Consider the following 20,065-nt stretch of genomic DNA (forward strand, 5'->3'; position numbering starts at 1 on the left):
AAAATATCTGGAATATTAGTCTAAAATATCATACCAGTGCGAGCAGAAGTAGTTTCTGGTATTCCGGAGGTTTTTCCCACTGGAAAAGGTGATAATCTTTGGGAATTAGAGGCAGGCGTCACACCTGACAAAGGTGTCATCGATGTCTGGGAAGTTTGAATTGCTTGGGACGAATCTGTGATGTCTGTGGCCTTTGCTGGTTGAGATACAGGCGTTTCCTTTGTGTAGGATGATAGTTCTGTTTTATCCGTCTCTAAATCGGCTTTCGGCGTGGATGAAGATTTCCCGACAGAGGATGTAATTGGATGGTCCGCTGCGCTTGTTGTGCTTCGATCTAAGTAAATTGTTGCTGGTGTCGACTCTTTTCTTGGTCGATCTGCAAATATGAAGATTAATATTTCTGATTGTGTTGATCTTAATGTAAATGTGTATAGATATTCTTTAATATCGACAAAGACGTTTTCTCCTTATATTTTTTTACTTTTTTTTACAAATCAATGATGTTTTGTTTTAGTAAATTTTGTTTTTGACTAAAGATCGACATATCTGGAATATTACACAAAACATACCAGTGTGCGGAGATGTCGTTTTTTGTATCCCCGACGTTTTTCCCAATGAAACTGGTGATGATTTTTTGGAAGAAAAGACAGACGACACGCTTGGCAAAGGCGTGGCCGAGGCAGGAGAAGTCTTCATTGCCTTTGACAAATCTGTGATGTCTGTAGCCTTTGCGGGTTGTGATACAGGCGTTTCCTCTGTATAGGTTAATGATTGTGCAACAGGTGATGGTCTTTGGGAAATAGAGACAGACGTCACACCTGACAAAGGTGTCTCCGACGTCTGGGAAGTCTGCATTGCTTGGGACAAATCTGTGATATCTGTGGCTTTCGTGGACTGAGATACAGACGTTTCCTTTGTGTAATATGACGGTTGTGTTTCAGTTTTTGGCGTGGATGAAGATTTTCCGACAGAGGGTGTTATTGGATGTTCCGCTGCGCTTGTTGTACTTCGATCTGAGTCAATTGTTGCAGGTGTCGACTCTTTTCCTGATCGATCTGCAAATATGAAGACGAATATTTTTTATTGTGTTGACCATAATGTAACTCTCTGTAGATATGCTTTATTATCGAGTAAAATTTTTTCTCTTTATAATTTTATTCCATTTTCGATATTTTGTGGTTTCGAATAACAAATATATACTATTGTAATCAAGAGTTAATGACAAAAAGATTTAGCCTTTTTAGAGTTTCGTGAATTGTGTTTCTTGTTTTAAGGTTTCAATAGCTGCAATATTACACATAACATACCGGTGGGCCGAGAAGTAGGTTTCTGGAATTCCCGACGTTTTTCCAACTGAAACTGGTGATGATTTTTGGGCAGTAGAACCAGACGACACACTTGGCAAATGTTTCGCCGATGTCAGAGAGGGTTGAATTCCTTGGGACGAATCTTTGATGTCTGTGGCCTTTGCGGGTTTAGATACAGTTGTTTCCTTAGTGTAGGATGACGGTTGTTTTTTCTCAGTCTCTAAATCAGTTTTTGGCGTGGATGAAGATTTCCCGACAACTGATGTCATTGGATGTTCTGCTGCGCTTGTTGTGCTTCGATCTAAAGTAATTGTTGCTGGTGTCGTCTCTTTTCCTAATCGATCTGCAAATATGAAGATGAATATTTTTTATTGTGTTGATCTAAATGTCAATCTGTGTAGATTTTCTTTAATATCGACGATGACGTTTTCTCCTTATATTTTTTTTTCCATTTTCGATATTTTGTAGCAGTTGCTTTTGAATATCGACTAGACACTTTTTCGATCAAGAGTTTTGATGACAATAGAATTTAGTCTTGGTAGGGATTCGTGCATTGTGTTTCTTGACGTAACATTAAAATATCTGTAATATTACATATGACATACCAGTGTGAGCAGAAGTCGTTTCTGGTATTCCGGAGGTTTTTCCCACTGGAACAGGTGATGATCTTTGGGAAGTAGAGACAGGCGCCACACTTGGCAAAGGTGTAGCCGATGTCTGAGAAGTGTGAATTGCTTGGGACGAATCTGTGATGTCTGTGGCCTTTGCGGGTTTAGATACAGGCGTTTCCTTTGTGTAGGGTAATGATTTTGTTTTCTCCGTCTCTAAATCAGTTTTTGGCGTTGATGAAGATTTCCCGATAGAGGATGTGCTCGGATGTTCTGCTGCGCTTGTTGTGCTTCGATCTAAACCACTTGTTGCTGGTGTCGTCTCTTTTTTAACTGATCGATCTGAAAATGTGAAGATGAATATCTTTCATTGTGTTTATCTTAGTTTAAATTTGTAAAGATTTGCTTTATTATCCACAAAAACGTTTTGTCCTTATACTTTTATTCCTTTTTCAATATTTTGTTGATTTTTTGAATTTCGACCATATTGTTTTGCAATCAAGAGTTTGATGACAATAAAATTTAGCCTTGTTAGGATTTCGTACATCTTGTTTCTTGACTTACGACTGCGATATCGTTAATATTACACATAACATACCAGTGTTAGCAGTAGTCGTTTCTGGTATTCCCGATGTTTTTCCCACTGCAACAGGTGATGATCGTTTGAAAGTAGAGACAGACGGCACGCTTGCCAAAGGTGTAGCCGATGTCTGGAAAGTCTGAATTGCTTGGGACGAATCTGTGATGTCTGTGGCCTTTTCAAGTTCAGATACAGGCGTTTCCTTTCTGTAGGGCAGTGATTCTGATTTCTTAGTCTCTAAATCGGGTTTTGGTGTTGATGAAAATTTTGCGACAGACGATGTAACAGGAGATCCTGCATCACTTGTTGTGCTTCGACCTGAACCAATTGTTGCTTGTGTCGACTGCTTTTCTGATCGATCTACAAATATGAATATATATATTGAATTTGTTGATCTACATTTAAATGTGGGTAGATTTTCTTTATTTCGACGATTAGTATTATTTTACCATTTTCGATTTATAGTTCTCGCGACAGGGAAGTTCTTGTGTAGTGTGTTTAGCCGGGGGCATAAACTGGCACTGTGTTCTTATTAACGTCCGAACACCAAACAATAGATCAATTCGCCTACACTGTAGTTATACAAGCAGCACTTGAAATAATTTTATATTCAATCATATAATATTTATTACTTAAAAGATGCACAATGATACGAAATAAACCGTTAAAGGAGTGAAGGGTTAGCGTATGTTAATATCAAAATCACTGTTTCCTATCAGTGTGTGGGTTAGGTGTTTCTTGCTTTGTAGATGTCTTTTACACTTGAACAGAGAACAAAAATGTGTTTTCTTATACTTTTATTCCATTTTTCGATATATTTTGTCGTTGGATGTAGACATTCTCAGCATTCAGCATTTGTTTTCTCTTATGTGTAAGTTGGTAAGTCTATACTCAAAACTGATAAAATACGCAAATAATTAATTACATTAAATATTTGTCAGGCACGCCCCATTGCAATCAAGGGTTTCATGACAACACAATACACCTATGTTTGAGATTCGTTCATTGTGTTTCTTGACGTAACATTAAAATATCTGTAATATTACACATAACATACCAGTGTGAGTAGTCGTGTTTGATATTCCCGACGTTTTTGCCATTGGAGAAGGTGATGATCTTTGGGAAGCAGAAATAGACGTCATACTTGGTAAATGTGGCACCGATGTCGGAGAAGTGAGTATTGATTTTGAAGAATCTGTGATGTCTATGGTACTGGCGGATGTTTCTGTAAATGATCGTGTTTCCTCTGTCTCTTCTTTTGGTGTCGATGAGGATTTCCCAATAGTAGCTGTAGTAGACTGCTTTGCTGTGCTTGTTTTGATTTGACCGTTATCAGGTGCCCCTGATGTCGTTATTTGTGCTGAAGGGAATGGGGTTTACAAGATTTACATCGCAACAATGTAATTGAAACTTATTGCAATAGATCTGTACTATTCTACGTCGGCATTTAGACCTGCATATGCTCTAATTTCATCTAGAGTTCTCTTCGCATCCTACCATTCTCGGCATTTAGCGATCAAATTTTTACCATGCATCAATGAACACAGTAATTTAAATACTACAACTCATTCATGATGCGACGATTCACAACTATAAACACAGAACTACATAAACACAAACACTAATCAAATTTATTAGGCATCCCTTCTTTCATCGTAAGACATAGACAGCGCATGTGATATAAACGCGTGCATTGGTCCATATATCTGTCTTTAATAAATTTGACTTTGTTGTGTGCATCGATGATTTATTGTCTGTTCTGTGCTATTTTGTGTCTATGTTTATTAGAATTGACTTTATATTACGAATTTTGACCTAGTGTTACTGGATTGTGGATGGGTACGATTGTGATTATTTTGCATTGATATAGTGTGTTTTTAAAGTTTGAACGATATCATACTTTCACTTAAACAATGAACGAAATTGAATTTAAATCAATTTAGATAGGTTTTGTTTATTGAAAGGAAAAGTTTTAGCCTGATAATTGCATCGCATTTCTGATGTATCCTTCTCAGATGTGCCGATTGTTGTCATTCAGGAAGTGCTTTCTCGCTTTTGTAAATTAACAAGAAATGATTCAAATACTGCAAATGCGCACAACACAAATAATCAATTATAAACGCATTTAAAATATCGAAATAAGACAATGAATTCCGTAAATTTTCATCAGGCACATCTAAGTACAACTAAGAGTTTGATGATAATACAAAAAACGTGGGTTTGGTTTTCGTGCATATTGTATTTTTTTATTTAAGATTCAGTAATCGGGAATAGTAAACATATCATACCAGTTTGCGAAGAAATAGATGTTTGTAGTACCGACGTCTTGCCTACAGGAACAGATGATGCTGTTTTGGAAGAAGACACTGATATAACACTTGGTAAAGGTGTCGCCGATGTCTGAGAAGCCTGCATTGCTTCGGACGAATCTGTGATGTCTGTGGTCTTTACGGGTTGAGACGCAGGACTTTCTTCTTTGTATTGGGACGACTGTGATTTTCTCTGTCTCTGATATGTGTTTTGATGTTGATGATGATTTACCAACGATATCTGTAGTAGGTAGCGTCGCAGCACTTTTTGTGGTTTGGACGGAGTCAGTTTTTCCTGACGTCGTTGGTTGTCCTGAAAGCAGATATTTATTGTAATGAAGTAATTGAAAGCAAATGAAATATACATCCATTATTGTAAGTAGATATTTAGACATACTAATGCGCCTGACTTCTGCTATATCCCTCCATATGGTATAGCAATTTTCGCTACTTAGACAATTTATGCTTGTCAAATGTCATTAAAACCAAGTGACCTTACGGCTTCAAGTCATTCAATAAATAAGAAACATTCAATAAATGCTAACACTGATTACATTTGTCAAGCATGCCCCGTGCCCTTTGCAACCACATTGCTTAGGCTGCATTCACAAATACCTATGTATGGGATTCCAAAAAAGCTCTCAGATTTTTTTTCAAATACCCTCTAACAAATAAAAATGCATTCAAATCCCTCTTCTGACTTGCTATAATTTTTGAAGTCCCCCTCAAAGGAAGGCAAAATGTGGCTGAAAAAGTGCTTCGTTCAAAAATATCAATACCCGTAATACATGGGAGTCTATTGGGCAATCTACTGACGTTTTTCCCATAATAAAAGAAGCTATATGTGTAGATTTATATATGTTTGATAATACATGTAAATGTACTTTGCTTAAAGTGGCAGATAAAAACTGCGTATGTGTACAAAAAATGTGTCTTTGGATTTCATCGATAACATTGATTCACTATACATGGTAGTCTATGAGAAAGCTATGAACTATTTGTTTTCCAATATAAAACTTGCAATATCCATGTATTTATAGACGTTTGATATTTGATATATATGTACTTGATTAGAATAAGTTGGTTACAAGTGCATATGCGTACAAGAAATTTGATTTTGAAATTTCACCGAATATGATCATGCACTATATATTGGAGTCCATGACAAAACAGAATATTTTTCCCCGATATAAAACTTGAGAAATTTGTGCATATATTGACATTGGATAATAAACATAACTGCACTTGATAAGAATAAATTTTAAAGTTAGTTAAAGTGCATATGTGTACAAGAAATTTGATTTTTAAAATTCAACAAAAATGTTGATTCACTGTATTGGAGTCTATGAGGAAATTATAGATAACGTTTTGACAATAATTACTAAATCTGTGCTTTTATAAGTGTTTGGCAATTGATACAAAAGTACAGATTCAAAAAGGTTATTTAAAAATTCAGATGTGGACAACAAATATGACATTGGAATTTTACCCAAAGTTATTATTTCAGTTTTCATGATAGTCTACAGGTAAACCATTAAATATTCCCCCTGTCAAAACTTGTTATATCTATAACTCTATATATTTAAATGTTGTTAAATATTGACTTTTCGGCTCTGATAAGTAAGTGCTCTCTGTACAATTTTAAGCAAAACTGTAAATGAAGGTAAACATTACAGCTATTGTCCCTTTTGCGATCACATAAGAAATGTTTGGAAAGTGGATGACTTCCCTCACCTGTCAGGAAAACGAGATAAAATTAACATATTTGTATAAAAGGGACATTGGGTATACCTTTTGGCAAAAGTATGTTTTGTTCTGTGTAATGACTGCGGTTTCTTGTTCTACCCCAATGCTATAATAACAAAATTCTGTTTGGCAAATACTCGGTAAATTGACAATCCAACACATATTTCATATCAATCAGAGGATTTTGTGTTGAGTACTCCTTCTAAGTCCCCAAATTCTTTGAAGTCCTCCCAACATACCATTCATATTTTCAAGTCCCCCTTCCCGTAAATTATCCCCCGTCAGAGCTGTTTGTGAATGCAGCCCTACAGTAAAATAAAGTAGTGTGTTGCTTGGTACAATTATTTTCTTTTAACATTCGAATATCTGGAATGTAACATATGTCAATCTGTGTGTAGGGATGTAGCTTCCGGCTTTCTCTTTCTACTATCAATTTTTACTTGACATGGACTGGAGTACAATAGAGAGAGAAATCGTCACATCTTGGTGCACATCTACAAGAAACCAGGTGTACGTGTAAGGCGAAACATACTCTTTCAATAAACCCAACTAATCCAAACAGATTTGAATTATAATAGACACAACTGAAAACCTTGTGAGATTCAACTTTGCAATTTTATATTGTTAAAATTACCAGTGCCTTCAGGACAAAAAGCGACATCACAGACAGGCTTTTCAGATAAAAAGTACAACTATTAGGTGCAAAGAAACCTACGACAGCCGCCTTAGGGATATCCAAGTCAACATAAAGAGGCGATTTACAGAAAGCGAGAAAGCACACTCATCACCCTACCCAATAGAAACTCCTGTATCTAAAACAACAAGGTATGTGAACAACACAGATTCGTTCCAAGCAATGGAGAATTCTCAGGCATTGACAACACCTTTACCAAATAACTAACCAACCTCTGCATCCCAAAAATATCATCTGTCCCAGAGGAAAGACATCAACCATACTAGAACCATGTGTTCCTCACACTGGTATGATAGGTGTTCTAGTTTTTGATTGTTATTAAAAATTGTAAACTGCACAAAGTCACAGGAACAAATACCCCATTTTGTAAGGCATGCATACATGACAAAAATACATAACATAAAATGTCAAATGTGTACAATGCTCTGCTTAATATAACAGACGTCGTCATTGACCACGTAAAAAATAAAGAATATAGCACATAAATACCTGTGTGAAGGGGAACAGTTTCTGGTATTCTTGATGTCATTTCCAATGGAACAGATGATGTTTGAGATACAGGAAGGGATATGGCAGTTTGCAAAGGTGTCGTCCATGTCTGAGACGTCTGCATTGCTTTGGACGAAGCTGTCATGTCCGTTGGACTGGCTGGTTGAGACATCAAAGTTTCTAATGTGTAGGGAGATGATTGTGTTTTCTCTGTTTCCAAACCGTTCGTTGATGTTGATGAAATTTTACCGACGGCAGATGTAATTGGATGTTTTGCTGCTCTAGTTGTACTTTTATTCGAATCGCCTGTTGCCGATGTCTTCGTTTGTCCTGATGGCAATGGAAATTAGAACAATATAAATGACTGAAATTGGCTACACTTTATAAAATCAGACATTTCGCAGTCCATACTTGTTGTTTTATCTACCCCGGTATAGAATGAATTTGCCATCCAGCTGGAATTCCCTAGTTGTTGAGGGTACTTTGACAGGCAATGATGGATGAGCGACAAACACAGGCAAAAGTAAAGGACGAGCATTTTGTGTATCATAAAAATATACAAAATATACGTCTTTTAGGATATAACCTCAATTTGTAAGAAATAACTCATTTTAACTGCGATAGTGAACAAATCAAATGATAAATTAATATGAAGTTGGTACAATAGTATATACTTGATTAACCATTCAAATGCTCTACAATAAGGCAGCTATCATACCTGTGTGCGTGGAAATAGTTTCTGGTATTCTTGATGTCTTTACCGATGGTAAAGATGATGCTGTTTGGGATGCAGAGAGGGATGTGAATGTTGGTAAACGTGTTGTCAATGTCTGAGAGGTCAGCGTTTCTTGGGAGGAAGCTGCGATGTCCGTTAGACTACCTGGTTGAGACACAGGAGTTTCTATGGAGTAAGGTAATGATGGTGTTTTCTCCGTCTCTAAATCATCTTTTGATGTTGATGAAGATTTACCGATTGCAGCTGTAGTTTGTTGCTTTGCTGTTCTGGTTGTACTTTTATCTGAATCAGCCGTTGCTGATGTCTTTGTTTGTCCTGGAGGCACTGGAAATTTGAACAATGCAAGATTTAGATCGTGTCACTTGAAATATTAATGACTGAATTTCCCTAAGTTGTAAAAAATGGACATTTAGCAGTGTATATACGTATTGTTCAAATATCTATTTTCCTACAGAGGAACTTTGCCGTTCAGCTGCAATTCTGCCCTTCTTTAGTGTAAATTAACAAGCAGTCATCAAAAACAGGCAAAGGTCGACGAGGAGCGCTAAAAAATTTACAAAGTTTACACCCCTTATGGAAATAAAATTATTCTTATTGGCATGACTCATTGAGACCAAGTGTTTGAAGAAAGCAAACAATAAATGTTATGAATTTGGTATACTTTAATTTAATTAATTAGAAATTGAAATCGATGGCGCGATGCAAAAGGGGCGTAACTCACTTTTTCAACAAACTGAGTTAGAGGGGAATACAGGTTTAAAAGTTTCTAATTCTAAATTTCAATTTGTTTGTAGTTGATGGTATATTGGTAAAAGGTTATGTCTGGAAGTACCTCATCATGAGTTTTGTCCTCTATAGGGTGTAACTCATCATATGTTGCGTCCTTTATGCACAGGTCTATTTTCTAATTTTTAATGAAATATTCATGAATAGCATCCTCATTATGAGAGGTTTTCACATTTTGCCCATGCGAAACAGATGTAAGTACGGCGTTGCGCACTGACGTTCTCGTGTAAAATGGTTGTAACTCAATTTTACCTAAAAGTTTCACAAATTATGCATTTCACATTCCTGACCAAAAATATTTCAAAAACTCAAGTTTGACAAAAACGTGAGTTACGCTCCTCTTGTGCTGGGCCATCGAAATATATAAAATAGATCAGCTATCATACCCGTGTGCGGGGAAATTATTTCTGGTATTCTTGATGTCATTCCCACCGGAACGGATGATGTTGTTTGGGATTCAGACAGGGATTTGACAGTTTGTAAAGGTTTAGTCAATGTCTGAGAAGTCTGCGTTACTGAGTTCGAATCTGTTGTGTCCGTAGGCTTGGCTGGTTGAGACACTGGAGTTTCTTTTGTGTATGATGATGGTTGAGTATTTTCCGTCTTCAAGTCGTCTATGAACGTTGATGAAGATCTCTGGACGAAGATCGTGGTGAGATGCTTCGCTGTATTTGTTGTACTTTTATATGAATCAGTTGTTTCTGATGTCGTTACTATTCCTGTGTTCAGGGAAAATATAATGAAATAACAGCTTAATCCTGCCTGATTTACAAGAACGTCAGTGAAACTGCGTAAGGTTTTTGATAGCATAGATTCGTTCTTTTGAGGTATGTTTCCGATTTCTTATTCACCTGTTGCCGGACATTATACTTTGCGCAACTTTGTTCTTTCGTGGGAAAATCGACAAGCAGAACTGTAATTTACAGCGACGGAGCAGACAAAAGTCCACAAAGAATGCTAAAAGTATTAAATTATCAAAAATGTGCTCCAATGCTCAATAACAATGCCACGACTCCCCGAGTTTCCCTTCGACGACTACTTCATTAAGTCTTGTTGGTTGTTCTGCTTGTTTTCCCGAAACCAACAAAATATCCCGTGTAATTTAATTTGCAGTGCAACTGACTGTCATCATGCCATATTTGTTGGCTTAGTGTTAGGAGACTAGTTAGTTTCACCTCTATCTACAAGCCGAGACAATTTGAGCTGGTCCAAGACCTACTTTCGTAAAAACCGCATAATAGTGTGTGGTATATTGCATCAAATTGAATATGTTCCTGTGGTGTAACAAAATTGCACCCATAGCAGTAATTAGCGCAAATTTACCTCGTGATCAATTTTTAGGCATTTGCAAGGGGAAAGTTCTATTATCTTGATAGGATCTAAGGATGCTACTGCGATGATTTATTTCATTCATATTTTATTTCATACCATTTGATAAGCGAAAACGGTCAGAACCAAAACTACGCCCGAACCAACTCGGGCCGAAACTATCGTACCAAGAAAAGAGGTAAAAAACTACCATAGGTATAATTGTTTTCGACACTGAATGTTAAAATGAGAGCATTTTGCTGTCGATTATATGTAGCGCTACAAGAGTTGTGGCTGGCTAATGAACGTAAAGGGGCGGAGTAAACAACGGATATCAATGATAGTAAAACAGATGATTGCAAGGATATCTCTTATTGCAGCAAATTTCGAATAATTAGTACCTGCCCTCACAACAATTCTTAATTGTCAAGTTGCCCAAAATTTTGTCATGTACCAATATTGGGACCCGTGATACAGGGCGTTTTCATTTTCTTTTATAGTTCTTGCTTGCAATTGGAAGCCGGCATTCTGCTGTCATTGCATTTTAGCATTATATTGTCAGCTATGATGGAAGATTAATGCATAGTCCATGCTTTGAAACAAATTATGTTTTTATATGGTCAATTCGATCATCGGTAAGACAATTGAATACATAGACATGCATATTGAGTTAAATTCTTCATTGCAAATAAAAGAAGACATGAATCTGTCTGTGAAGATGCATCTCACACTTCAATGTTGCACATCTAAAACACTGATTTTATGAGACGTTAATGAGCGGAAAGCGTTTTCAAATTTTGCAAAATAACAACAAAATGAGTACTTACCAGACTTAAACAACCGACTTGAATAAAGCGTGCTCTTCCACTACTAAGCAGAGGCTTTGCGAATCGTTTTGTAGTCAACGTGTCTTTGCACTTTCATGCGATTATTTGAGAGTGCACTTTTTACCTGCGCACACGAGGAATTTGCGGAAAGCACACACAAGCGCAGTGAATTGGCAGAATTTCAAGTTCTCACTCACTTTAGAATCTCTCCAAGGACATGGAAGAAATTACCTTGATTGTCTTTTACAATCGCTTGCTTTCAACATGAATTTGTCCACTCCTATACCTGACGCATTTCAAAGATAATGCTTAGTGTATAGGCAAACTTCTTAGCGAGCTGGCATTAGCCACCAACGTTTTCGTTCATAGTACGATGACTATTCGTAGGATGACTATTTAACTATAAAGGCTGGATTGAGGAGCTTTGTAGTGAATACTTGCCTATAAGAAAGTGTGCATAGAAGTTTTCTCAGAAATGAAATGATTTTAGCCTTTCATGTGGTCATAAAATATCGAAATATTATTTTGGAGATTTATGTTCATGTGAGTAGTTTTACCTAATATATTTCTGTTGTACTCGAATGGTAATATGGTTCGGGAAGTTAAACGATCTTGTCCTTGTCCATGTGAGTGAGTGAGAATACAGAACTCTACAATTCGAGGAGTTACTTAGATGCCGCCAAGGACAGCGTATCGATAGCTTCCTGTGTAGATTTTGACATTGAAATTATTAGTACATACTGTGGCATAAAATTTAATCTTTTTGTCCAGCTTCCATAATAACAATTACCGACGGTCACTGAATATTATAACCTTTTGGTTTCGTTTTGTGAATAATTATGGCAACTATAATAATTACGCTATCACACATTGCCAATATCTTTTTAAATTGGTTTGCTTTGAAGCATTGGCATTAGACGAACAAGACTGTCTAAATTGAGGTGTTGCCAACACTGTCGGGTGCAATTAACAGCTACGCGGTAACATGAGTCGATCATAAAACATCAACTCTGCTAAAGTTGAAACATTGTCTTGCAGACGGTCAGACGAAGTCTGAACAACACTACCATATATGTCCAAGCACTGTCCAAGTCTTATCACTTGCTTTCAGGTGTAGTTGTTTTGACTACATCTGACCTGCTGCAAAACAATGTTTCAACTTTTGGCACAGTTGATCTCTCTCAGGTGATAATTACACATGACAGTGATAGCAACACCTCAATTTAAACAATATTTCTACTTCGCGTAATGTCAATGCTTCAAAGCAAACCACGGTAAATGATGTTTATGCTATCATATCTTGAAATGTGTTTTAATAATGAACGCAATTACAGTATTTAATAGACAAATGCACAATTTATGTGACATGACGGGCCCAACTTGAGTCTCCCACATAATATTGTACAGTGTTTGCTCGAGTCTATTGCAGGCTTCTGGCAGATCTTTGTTTTATTTTATGGCGAGAGCAATGCCAGCAAATTTGACAGTATAAAATTGCACTTTAAAACGAATGAGCGCACACCCTTAATGACATGATTGCTTGCTACCGTCTATGAGAAAGACATTTTGACCTGTGTAAGAATGTTTTCCGGTATATTATATCATACCAATGGCAAATGGTGCATGCAAATAAAACGACAATATATGTTTGTCGAAATCCAAAACACAGGGACAGAAAAATCTGGCAATTAATACGGTTTTAACGTGATGCCATGACAAACCTTTGAAAGCTGTTTGTAAATAGTTACAGTGGTCAATAGGCTGATTCTATTTCAAGCTTATACCAAGCCTTTGAGAGTCCACAAGTGTTACCTTTGATTAAATTTTCATGGGTTAAACATAAAATTAGCAACCCACATACAATTCTCTTTACAGTGTTTGAGTCTGCACCGTTGTATGTCGTACGTTAACCGGTTTCTTTGCAGGTGACATAAGTGTAGAAATACACATGGGGACACCAAACAGAGTGGGCTTGCTGATTATTCTGAAGGGCAATTTTTGAGCGATTTTGAAATATTTCATCTCGTAAAAAATTTGTAGCTTACGTTGGAAAGGTGTTTATTCAACTTTTAAAAAAATTATAAAATTATTTTCATTACATTTAAATCATATGAAGATATATGTCGTTAGCAAATAACCAATCAGGCAAATATAGAGCAACACCTTCTAATGATTCTCTGTGATTATTCTTACCTGTTTTCTTCAGCGTTGACGTGCCTGCCTGGGAAATTTTGTCAGAGCTTATGAGTTCTTTTGTTAATCGCGCAGTTGCACTTCCCGAGTGATCATTTGAAACAGGTGCTATAGGTGTCTTGGACGGCTTAGTTTGAGTTGACACAGGTACGTGCGTTGTTTGTGCTTCAGTAATCGTAACATGCGAGCTTACTGATGACTCTGCCGATGAATTAACATTAAAATGAATCGACTTATAAGCACATCAATTTTCTGATCTTATAAAATAAATGTTCAGAAGAACTTTCAACTACTATTGCTAGATGTTAAAACAACTAAACTTTAACATTTTTGTTGTTAATATTCTTCCTACTTCAAACTCATTGGGAAAAGAAAAATGCAATTACTCTATCCTTTCTCACCTATTTGTTTCATTGATGATATGGCTGTGTGAGTCATACCAGAGCTCATTTGAGAACTAGTAACTGGTGTTGAACTCCTTGTTGTACTTTCTATACCATGTCCTGTAACATGCGTCGTGGTTTCCTTAAACGATACTTCTAGACTCGTCGCAGGTAGCTGTGTCGTTCTACTTTGAGTCTTTCCAGGCTGTGAACTGCTTGCTGACTCTGCAGGTGTTGCAACTATAAGAATATTACACCAGTTATAAAGCTTTTAGGCTGCGTTCACAAAAATGGTTGGGGGCGGTTGAGAAATCGCGATCGAAATCTTATGTTTTTCAGAACCCCCCTCAATACCCTCGATTTTTTCAAGTCACCCCGTCTACATGATCAAAATTTTTCAAGTCGACCCCCTTCAAAATTTTCACATAGCCGCATATTTATTAGGCATGTACGCAGAGTAAAAAACATGTATTGCAAAGTTCTGTTCGCAGATGTTCAACACTACCTCTTATATAGTGATTTAGTATCAGTTTCTGTAGGTTGTGGAGAAGGAGATTTTAAAAGATTAAATTAGAATTTCTAATAAAAACCAATGTGGTCGCCAACCCACGGGATAAATCCAGATGTCTTTCGCAAACTTCAAAGTACTTGCACTGAAGATGATATGAGTACAATTTCAAGTAAAATGGTGCGTTCGTTCTCGAGAAGAAGATTTTTAAAGATTAAATTCGCATTTTTACAAAAACCATTATGACCGCCAAACCATGTGACAGATCAATATGGCTTTTGCCGACTTGAGAGTACTCATAATAAAAATCATATGACTAAACTTTTGATGTTAATTGTGTGTTAGCTCTGGAGTAGAAGACTTTAAAATATTGTTCCCTGATAATTTTAGGTTTTTACACAAAACCAATGTGGCCGCCAAAGCATGATAATAATCCGTATGCCTTTCGCAAACATAACAGTACTCACAGACAAGATGATACTACAAGTAAAATTTCAGTTTTAATGGATTGTTTGTTCTAAAAAAGATGATTTGTAAAGATTAAATTTGAATTTTAAAATGATCCCATTAAGCCGCCGAACCACGTCACTCCAAATGTCTTTCTCAAATTTGAAAGAGCAAGCTTGCATTAGAGATGATACGAGTAAAATTTCAGTTCAAATGGTAGTTTGGTTCTGGAGAAGAACATTTTAAAGATTACGTTGTAATTTTTGGAAAATCCATTATGGAGGCCAAGGTCACGTGACCGCTTAAGATTTTACTAGTAAATTTTAAAGAACAGACAACATGCTTGCTATTCACCAAATTTCAAATTGACCAGACCCCTAGGTCACCCGGAGAAGCCATTTTTAGATTTTCGAAAAATCCAATATGGCCGCTATGTCATGTGACCAATCGCAATTTGTAGAGCAAGATGCACGAATACTTATATGTAACAATTAGCAATGAAGTTTGAGAAGTTTACGTTGAGCTTCTTCTGAGTTCAGAAGAAGAAGAACTTGTGGCAGAAGAAGAGTATTGAACCCTAGCAAAAACAGTAGGACCCAAGCCCGGTTGGATTGGTCCCTCATAAGATATTAAGGCTCAAAAATCACTCACACGAATAATGTATGATTTGTTACAAATACCCTCGTTTGCTACATCTGTTGTTTGAACTGAACTATTTTACAGATTATTCACCAGGAATGCATCTTTTGGGAACACCTTGAAAGTCGTAACTCATTTCAACAGAGTGATCTTCAATAATGCGAGAGAAAATTAAAAGTTTTCCGTGCCAATAATACTTTATAGACATTTACACATTGGTATGTGATGTAGTATATAACGACAGAAATAAGTAGCCAGTATCTGATTTAGTTTCCCTATCTTTCTTATTCGTTGGTGACATCGATGGTGTTGCTAGTTTTGGCAGTCTTTCCTGCGTTTGTTGCCAATTCTATGATGATGCAGTTGTAATTTCCTCACCATAGCTTGATGCGAGTGTCAGAGATTCCTTGGATGGTAGCGCATGAATTGTTACAGGAAGGTGAGTAGTTTGAGTGATATGTACAATCGTTCTCAAAAATGAATTTCTAACCAAGCAAAGTGTTACATTAAAAAATAAGTGTGAGAAGTATAAAAGAATTGACGTTTACAATGATGCCCAGACGTCTTTGTCCATTGAAAACTAGATGTAGCTTTACAAAGAATATTTCTGCTTCCGATGTGTCACTAAAGTACTTTCATAAATACACCTTAAAACCTGTTGTCGATTCAATTTCCTGCTTCTGTGTTGTATTAGTTGTACAGTTTCAAATTTCGATGTGAGAGATTGAAGGCGGCTCAAAACCATATTGTAATTATTGAAAAATAACAGAAACTAAAATTGCTCTCTTAGATCAAGTAATCATTCGTAGGATCTCAGTGATACAGAAGGTTAGCACACTTTGAAAAAAAAATATGATAAGAATACATGCAGAAAGGAGAATGCTATACATGCTTAAATACTGTTCGAGTCATTACAGGAAGGTGTGTGGTTTCATCAAGTGAACTTAAGGATGCTTGAAAGGTGGTGAAACTGTGACAAACAGCAGGTAATTAGAATAGATAAGGCCGACAGGTGATCTTGTTTTGTACCTACTTTTGAGTTGAAAATTTGTACCTGTTTTTGGAGTTGTACTGCGTTGTCTGTACCCTGATGTATATGTGGCAGTTTCCTTCGGCAATACTGTAGATGTTAACGTTGTGAGTGGTAGGCGTGTTGCCTGCATATTGGTGTTTTCATCCACTGAGCTTGCGCCTGGCTCTGCAGGGAACAAATGTATTTGAGTATCATAAATGAGGACATGATCAACGGAAAAGTTATAAGCACAGCAATTTTCTGATCTTATAATAATAATATATATATATATATATATATATATATATATATATATATATATATATATATATATATATATATATATATTTATGTCAATGCATATGGGTAGCTAACCATTAACAATCATGTATATATCATATTCTATATTTGCGTATATTTGTTCATGTACAATGTATATTAACAAAATCTGCCTTTAATGATAAAATAATCATCACCAGCTGTCTTTTAGCTTATTCTTACCCGCTTTTTTCACTGTTTGTGAGGCTGCTGCAGTAGTTTTGTCAGAATTCATTTCAAAGGTCGGCGTTGTAATTGTAATTCCAAACCTGTCCTCTGAAACGTACGTCGTGTACATGGTCTGTGATATTTTAGGATTTGTCTCAAGAAGCCGTGTTGTTTTCGGCTCGGTCTCTTTATCGTTTTCAGTTAATGCTGACCCTGCAGATGATGAAATATAGAAACAAGTAAAAATGAGGACAGCTTGAACGGGATGGTCAGAATGATATTCATATTTTTTATCCTGTAAATACCAAACATTTTTACAAACACAATTCATGACCTCTGTTTTACTTCTCTCACCTGATTTTGACATTGTCGATATGACTGCTTTTGTAGTTTTGCCATAGCTCACTTGAGATCCTGTAGCAGCTAACGCAACTGTGCTTCCGAAGCTATCAACTGAAACATCTGTTTTCGATTCCTTTGGCGTTGCATCAGGAGTTGAGACTCCTAGTTGTGTCGATGTAATGCTGGTGATCTTATAATTTGAACTCGCTGACGACTCTGTAGAAAGAGACATAAAGTTAATGTACACAATGCCAAGCAACTTTTAAGGTATTTACCTTAAAAAGAACGTTGAATTGCAGTTGAATTAATTTTACTTTTATGTCAAAAACTCTGCAAAAATGAGTCCGCTGTAAAGGCAGAATTATGTCACAGTGAATTAATTTTACAGACTCACCTGGTTTCGATACTGTTAATTTCGCTGCTTGACTAGTTTTGTCAGAGCTTAGTCGAGATTTTGTGGCCACTGTTGAAGATGTACTCCTCAAGTTATCAGCTGTTGCAGATTTCGTAGATTTATTTGTGAATTCTGCAGGGGTTGAACCAGCTAGACGTGTTGTTTGTGTTTCAGTAATTTTATCTTGTGAGCTGAATGGCGACCCCGCAGGCGATGAATCTGTAGTAGTAGGTATAGAATTAGAAAACGCTGACGAGCATTTGTTGCTTCATACAGTTCTTGGATGATCTCTAGAAGACCAAGTTTTTATCATAATAGATATAGGCTCAGTGTCCTTCAGTTGGGAATGACTTTGTACCTAAATGTGGCACACAGGTTGATGAACTTCATGCATCTTATCGATGCAGATAACAACAGTAGGTCTATGAAATCAAACAGAAATAATAATATATTTACATATATAACTGAAGTAAAACACGAATAAAGGATGGGATGTACCTTAACGTAGTATATTTTGATGTTTTTGCCGAGAAAGTGTCTACATCCCGAATATGACATGTTTTGACGGATCTATATTTAGAGATTTCATTATATGTGTTGTTCATTTTCAATTCGAGCCTAAATTAGAAACCTCACCAACAGACAGCCGAGTTCAACATGACCAAACTCGTCAAGATAGGTAATCCGTCAATTAGTTTAAGCAAATGCTTGTTGCTCTGACATTTTCCCTTAAATGGAATTACTACTAGGGGAAATGACTATGCGTGATTTCTTCGAAAATAGATAAATGCATGCCCCAGAGAAAGTTTGCCACGCATTGCTAGTATTTCTCGTCTCCCGAGACGATGAAAAAGAGAAAACATTGAGATATTGAATATTTTAGTATTTCTTGACCTTAAGTAGTCGTAAATATTTACGTGTTCAGAAATTGTGACCGTTAACCAAAAACAATTTGTAGCCGTATGAACAAAAGATCATAAACGATAAAATAAGGAACTGAGAAAGTCTCCTTTTCAGATAAAATCAGCTGTAAGTATTTCTTCGCCAACACTTTTGCAGATGTAAGGGGCCACCTAGCATTGAAACAAAGTGGACTTAGATGGAAAGTGTTCCAGGTTTCATGTGTAAAGCTCATCCAGGGTGTGACCACTACCCTGACGTAATCTACATTTATTTACTTAAATGTACTTGGCTGTCTGTCGGTGAGGTATCTAATCTAGACCCGAATTGCGAAAGTTTCGTTAACGTGTTTTCATTATGACTTTCTTATGAAAATGTTTTGATGCTTGTTTATTAAGGACCGATCGTTGCACTTCATTTCCCGAAAGACAAATGTTTTCAATGCAATAATCATTGAATATTATCAGTCGCTTCGACGTTGCGGTCAGTTTTGTTGCCAGGGGTCTAGAAAGACGACGTATAGACCGCTAGACACCATCAAACCATCTGCCATGGAACATAACTGAAAGCACTGCCGTTTTTGGTTATATTGTGTTCTTCATTTCGAAATTTACCCCTTTTGTGATATACATAAAAAATTGGCCTTACAGGGCTCCTTGACAAGCCAGCTTTCGTCATCGTAGCTGGCACCGACTACATCTACAATTCTTATTCTCGCAATGGTCACACTCGTCAATTCCTTTATCAAATATCATCTCGGCTTGCTTATTGCCCCTTGAGACAATGTAGTTGGGGAAGCGATACTTTATGTCAAAAATGATAAAATCATCTTGTCAAGGTTCATCTCTTCCTTAAGTGTTTCACATCTACACAAGCGATTGTGTCGAGAATTATTGAATAGATGAGTTCAAATATACGAAAAAATAATACAGTACTTACCAGATTCAAAAAACCGACTTGAATAAAGAGTGCTCATCCACTACTAAGCAATGGCTTTGGGAGACGTTTGTAATCAAATTGTCGTTTGCCATATCATGCAGTTACTTGCAAGCGCATCTATACATATGTACACGCATCTTAAACGTATGCACGCGAAGTGAACTAGACGCACACACAGGCACAGTGCATTTGCAGAGTTCCAAAGTCTCACTCCCTTTTACATTTTCTTTGATCATATACGAACCAACCTCGACTCTCTAACATTGCCAATGTACTGAATTGCTGAGTTTGCCTCAGCATGGGGTCCCATCCTTCTCCTTGTACACGAGTGAGGTGAAAAGGCCATCTCATCGCTACTTCTTCGCATTGCCTGCGCCCTGTCTTATGCTAGATCGTCGAGGGCACATTAGTGGAAGACTCAGTTTAAGAACA

General features: G+C 36.7%; 1 protein-coding gene across 1 annotated transcript in view; it reads right to left on the bottom strand.

The window, feature by feature from the left end:
• The window catches only part of LOC139117655 (pneumococcal serine-rich repeat protein-like), a 78,008-nt gene that overhangs the window by 35,242 nt on the left and 22,701 nt on the right, over nucleotides 1-20,065 (bottom strand). The window contains exons 22-35 of the mRNA XM_070680896.1: nucleotides 17,413-17,616; nucleotides 17,074-17,271; nucleotides 16,615-16,758; nucleotides 13,985-14,206; nucleotides 9,642-9,974; nucleotides 8,452-8,793; nucleotides 7,734-8,063; nucleotides 6,790-6,855; nucleotides 3,640-3,855; nucleotides 2,514-2,855; nucleotides 1,913-2,257; nucleotides 1,399-1,650; nucleotides 819-1,055; nucleotides 125-376 (exon numbers count right to left, since the gene is read on the bottom strand). Of these exons, the coding sequence (XP_070536997.1) occupies nucleotides 125-376; nucleotides 819-1,055; nucleotides 1,399-1,650; nucleotides 1,913-2,257; nucleotides 2,514-2,855; nucleotides 3,640-3,855; nucleotides 6,790-6,855; nucleotides 7,734-8,063; nucleotides 8,452-8,793; nucleotides 9,642-9,974; nucleotides 13,985-14,206; nucleotides 16,615-16,758; nucleotides 17,074-17,271; nucleotides 17,413-17,616 (3,483 nt within the window). The remainder of the gene's footprint in view (nucleotides 1-124; nucleotides 377-818; nucleotides 1,056-1,398; nucleotides 1,651-1,912; nucleotides 2,258-2,513; nucleotides 2,856-3,639; nucleotides 3,856-6,789; nucleotides 6,856-7,733; nucleotides 8,064-8,451; nucleotides 8,794-9,641; nucleotides 9,975-13,984; nucleotides 14,207-16,614; nucleotides 16,759-17,073; nucleotides 17,272-17,412; nucleotides 17,617-20,065) is intronic.

The sequence above is a fragment of the Ptychodera flava genome, chromosome 18 (genome assembly GCF_041260155.1).
Source record: "Ptychodera flava strain L36383 chromosome 18, AS_Pfla_20210202, whole genome shotgun sequence".
In the NCBI taxonomy this organism is placed as follows: domain Eukaryota; kingdom Metazoa; phylum Hemichordata; class Enteropneusta; family Ptychoderidae; genus Ptychodera; species Ptychodera flava.